The sequence below is a fragment of the Astyanax mexicanus genome, chromosome 19 (assembly GCF_023375975.1).
Source record: "Astyanax mexicanus isolate ESR-SI-001 chromosome 19, AstMex3_surface, whole genome shotgun sequence".
NCBI lineage: Eukaryota > Metazoa > Chordata > Actinopteri > Characiformes > Acestrorhamphidae > Astyanax > Astyanax mexicanus.
Window position 1 is genome coordinate 9,661,266 of NC_064426.1, and position 5,348 is coordinate 9,666,613.

Sequence of the window (5,348 nt, forward strand, 5' to 3'; positions counted from 1 at the left end):
GACTCAGAGTTTCTCCAGGTTTTTTTCTGAACTGCAGTTTCTAATGATTCCATACTCTGACATTTCACACCTGCTGAAACAACAAATCACTCAATTATTAAATATCTTTTAATGTTATAAGATTCAGATAGATTACTGAATCAGAGTATCAGTCAGGAACTCACTGCTGAAGGTGAGCAGTAGCAGTAATAAGGAGAGTATGATCTTCATGCTGAGAGTTGAGATGAAAGTCTACTGCTCCCCTCAGATCAGCAGCTCATAAGTACTAGATGAACACACAACACACTGGATTTGCATTATGATGTCATCAACATGAATGCCTCCATGTGAGACAGTGAGGAATGAGGAATACAGTGACACGAAAAAGTATTTGCCCCCTACAGATTTCTCTTGTTTTTGCTTTTTTGTCTTACTGATATTTTTTTAATGATCAAACTCTAATATCAGACAAATAAAACCTGAGTAAATATAAAAAAGCACTTTTTAAATGAGAATTTTATGTAATAGCTTGAGGTCATAAAAAGATGGTCAGATATTCCCCTTCAGGATTGTCTGGTAAACAGCATAATTCCTAGTTTAATCTATTACAGCAAGTTATCCAGGCCCTGAAGCAGCAATATAGTCTCAGATCATCACACTACCACCACCATGTTTTACATTCAGTATGATGTTCTTTTTCTAAAATTATGTGTTAGTTTTATTCCAGATGTGACGGAACTTTTTACCCAAAGTCCTGGGAATCATCAAGATGTTTGTTGGTAAATGTGAGACGGGTGGTTGTGTTGTTTTTGGTCAGCAGTGTCCTTTGCCTTGGATTTCAACCATTAATACAATTTTCACACAGACTCTTTCTTATAATTGAATCATAAACACTGAGGCAACTGAGGCAAGTGAGACCTGCAGTTGTTTAAATGTTGTTCTGGGTTCTTTTGGGACCTCCTGGATGAGTTGTTCATGCCCTTTTGGAGTAATTTTAGTAGGCCAGTCACTCCTGGGAAGGATTACCAGTGTTACACGTTTTCTCCATTTGTGAATATTAGCTCTCACTGTGTTTCACTGAAGTCCCAAAGCCTTAGAAATGACTTTGTAACCTTTACTTTTCTAAACTGACCGAGGTCAATGACTTTATTTTCTTATCTGTTTTTAAAATTCTTCAGCCTGAGGCATAATGTGTTGCTTTTTAAGATCTTTTATCTGCTTTATGTTGTCAGACAGGTTCTGTTTAAGTGATTTCTTGATTCTACAGGTCTGGCAGTAATCAGGTCTGGTTGTGGTTAGTAGTGAAATTGAACATATTTTTCCAAAAAGTGTGATTAATCACAGTTAATTTATAGGGGGCAAACACTTTTTCACAAAGGATTATATTGGTTTGGATAGCTTTTTATCCCTTAATAAATAAAATCCTCATTTAAAAAGTGCTTTTTTGTATTCACTCAGGTTATATCTGTCTGATATTAAAGTTTGTTTTATAATTTGAAAAATGTAAGTATGAAAAAATGCAAAAACAAAAGAAATCTGTAATGGAGCAAGTACTTTTTCACAGCACAGTATGTAAATTGTTTATAGTAAGTAAGATTGTTTAACAGGAAGTAGAATTACCACAGATGTGTTGCTCAAATAATGAATGTAAATACCTATAAATAGGATTTTTATTACAAGCAAATACCAACAAAAAGTTGTGACACTGTGTAAAATTTTAATAAAATTGAATAAAAAAGAATGCAATAATTTGCAAGATTGCCCCACATATCAGATGTTAAAAAATAGAATTTACTAATGTTTTTTTTTTTTTTTTTTTTTGAGGCCTGACACCCTGTTAATTCTACACTTCATTTCTTATCCTCTGCTGCCCCCTGTGGTTGTGTTGCTGCTTAGGCTTCTTAACCATCTGCAGACACAGCAGCTGCATGTTTTTGTACAGTGTCTCCACTATTCTGTATCGCTGTGTTTGTCGAGCGCAGTAATACACAGCTGAATCCTCTGCTGTCACACCAGACAGTTTCAGATACGCCATGCTGTTAGAATCATCTCTGGTGATCTGAATCCGGCCTTGAAACGATGCTGCCTTGCTGCCACTTCCATCACCCCAAACACGTCCCATCCATACCAGTGGTTTTCCAGTCTGTTGTCTGATCCAGTTCATGCTATAGTCTTTAAAGGTAAATCCAGATCCTCTACAGGAGAGACTCAGAGTTTCTCCAGGTTTTTTCTGAACTGCAGTTTCTAATGATTCCATACTCTGACATTTCACACCTGCTGAAACAACAAATCACTCAATTATTAAATATATTATTTTAATGTTATAACATTCAGATAGATTACTGAATCAGAGTATCAGTCAGGAACTCACTGCTGAAGGTGAGCAGTAGCAGTAATAAGGAGAGTGTGATCTTCATGCTGAGAGTTGAGATGAAACTCTACTGCTCCCCTCAGATCAGAAGCTCATAAGTACTGGATGAACACACAACACACTGGATTTGCATCATGATGTCATCAACATTAATGCCTCCATGTGAGACACTGATGAATGAGGAATACAGTGACATGAAAAAGTTTTTGCCCCTCTACAGATTCCTCTTGTTTTTGCTTTTTTGTCTTACTGATATTTTTTGATGATCAAACTCAAACATCAATCAAAGATAACCTGAGTAAATAAAAAAGCACTTTTTAAATGATAATTTTATTTAATAAAGGGAAAAAACTATCCAAACCCAAAGCCCTGTGTGAAAAAGTGTTTGCCCCCTAAACCTAATAATTTGATTGTGCCACTCTTGGCAGCAACAACTGCAATCAAGCTTTACTGATAACTATAAATGAGTCTTTCACATCTCTGTGGAGGAATTTTGGATCATTCTTCTAATTCAGACACATTGGAGGGTTTTCAAGATCATGCTGCAGCATCTCACTCAGACTTTGACTAGGCCACTTCAAAAGCTTTATTTATTTATTTATTTATTTTAACACATTCAGAGGTGGACTTGTTTGTGTGTTTTGGATCATTGTCCTGCTGCAGAACCCAAGTACTCCTGAGCCTGAGGTCATAAAAAGATGGTCGGATATTCTCCTTCAGGATTGTCTGGTAAACAGTAGAATTCCTGGTTCCATCTATTACAGAAAGTTGTCCGGACCCTGAAGCAGCAAAGCAGCCCCAGACCATCACACTACCACCACCATGTTTACATTCAGTATGATGTCCTTTTTCTGATTATTATGTGTTAAACTTTTGTCACATTAGTCCAAAGAATTTTTACCCAAAGTCCTGGGGATCATTAAGATGTTTTTTGGTAAATGTGAGACGGGCCTTTGCGTTCGTTTTGGTCAGCAGTGTTTTTATCTTGGAATTCTCCCATGGAGACTATTTTTAACAGTCTCTTTCTTATTATTGAATCATTAACAATGATTTTATCTGAGGCGAGTGAGACCTGCAGTTCTTTAAATGTTGTTCTGGGTTCTTTTGTGACCTCCTGGATGAGTTGTTCATGCCCGTTTGGAGTAATTTAATTAAGTAAGTAGCAAATTACAGCTACTACCTTTACCACACCAGAGAAAATTTATGTTTTTGATTATTTTTCCTTTTATCCGAGTTTTTTTTTTTAGCTATTTTTATTAATCTTGAAGTAAATTATTTAATTATTTCTGCTTGTAAGCAAATACAATAAACTGAAGACATTTAAATGACTCACCGGGTTTAAAAAACTGAACCCTCAGGCAAAATATTTGTGTATTTATGTTTATTTATGGATATAAATTATAAAAGTCCTGACACCCTGTTAATTCTACACTTCATTTCTTATCCTCTGCTGCCCCCTGTGGTTGTGTTGCTGCTTAGGCTTCTTAACCATCTGCAGAAACAGCAGCTGCATGTTTTTGTACAGTGTTTCCACTATTCTGTATCAGTGTGCTTCTCCAGCGCAGTAATACACAGCTGAATCCTCTGCTGTCACACCAGACAGTTTCAGACAACATCATGCTGTTAGAATTATCTCTGGTGATCTGAATCCGGCCTTTGAACGATGCTGCGTAGTCGTTGCCACTTCCACCACTCCAAACACGTCCCATCCATACCAGTGGTTTTCCAGTCTGTTGTCTGATCCAGTGCATGTTGTTGCTGCTAAAGGTAAATCCAGATCCTCTACAGGAGAGACTCAGAGTTTCTCCAGGTTTTTTTCTGAACTGCAGTTTCTAATGATTCCATACTCTGGCATTTCACACCTGCTGAAACAACAAATCACTCAATTATTAAATATCTTTTAATGTTATAACATTCAGATGGATTACTGAATCAGAGTATCAGTCAGGAACTCACTGCTGAAGGTGAGCAGTAGCAGTAATAAGGAGAGTGTGATCTTCATGATGAGAACTAATCAGACTCTACTGCTTCACTCTGATCAACAGCACATAAATAGAGACACACCACACTGGATTTGCATCGTGATGTCATCAACATGAATGCCTCCATGTGAGACAGTGAGGAATGGAGAGACATAAAAAAGTATTTGCCCCTCTATAGATTTCTCTTGTTTTTGCTTTTTTGTGTTACTGATATTTTTTTTTAACAATCCAACTCTAATATCAGACAAAGATAACCTGAGTAAATATAAAAAACACTTTTTAAATGATAATTTTATTTAATTTAAAATAGCCACTATCCAAAAAAAATATCCAAACCCAAATCCCTGTGTGAAAAAGTGTTTGCCCCCTAAACCTAATAATTTGATTGTGCCACTCTTGGCAGCAACAACTGCAATCAAGCTTTACTGATAACTATAAATGAGTCTTTAACATCTCTGTGGAGGAATTTTGGATCATTCTTCTAATTCAGACACATTGGAGGGTTTTCGAGATCATGCTGCAGCATCTCACTCAGACTTTGACTAGGCCACTTCAAAAGCTTTATTTATTTATTATTTTTAACCCAGCAAATTTTATTTTTAAGCAGCAAAGCAGCCCCAGACCATCACACTACCACCACCATGTTTTACATTCAGTATGATGTCCTTTTTTTTAATTATGCGTTAGTTTTATTCCAGATGTGACAGGACTTTTTACCCAAAGTCCTGGGAATCATCAAGATGTTTGTTGGTAAATGTGAGATGGGCTGTTGTGTTCTTTTTGATCAGTAGTATCTTTGCCTTGGATTTCAACCATTGACACCATTTTCACCCTTTCTTATTATTGAATCATTAACACTGACCTTAACTGAAGCAAGTGAGACCTGCAGTTCTTTAAATGTTGTTCTGGGTTCTTTTGTTACCTCCTGTATGAGTTGTTCATGCCCTTTTGTAATCATTTCTGTCGGCCGGTCACTCCTGGGAAGGTTCACCAGTGTTCCATGTTTTCTCCATTTG

General features: G+C 36.6%; 1 gene segment (V, D, J or C); it reads right to left on the minus strand.

Annotated features, from left to right (window-relative positions):
* Window positions 1-1,814: 1,814 nt before the first annotated feature.
* Window positions 1,815-4,366, minus strand: LOC111190144 (Ig heavy chain V region 914-like). The segment is given in 2 exon segments: window positions 1,815-2,253; window positions 4,307-4,366. Coding segments are annotated over 2 exon segments (477 nt in total).
* Between the last annotated feature and the right edge of the window lie 982 nt (window positions 4,367-5,348).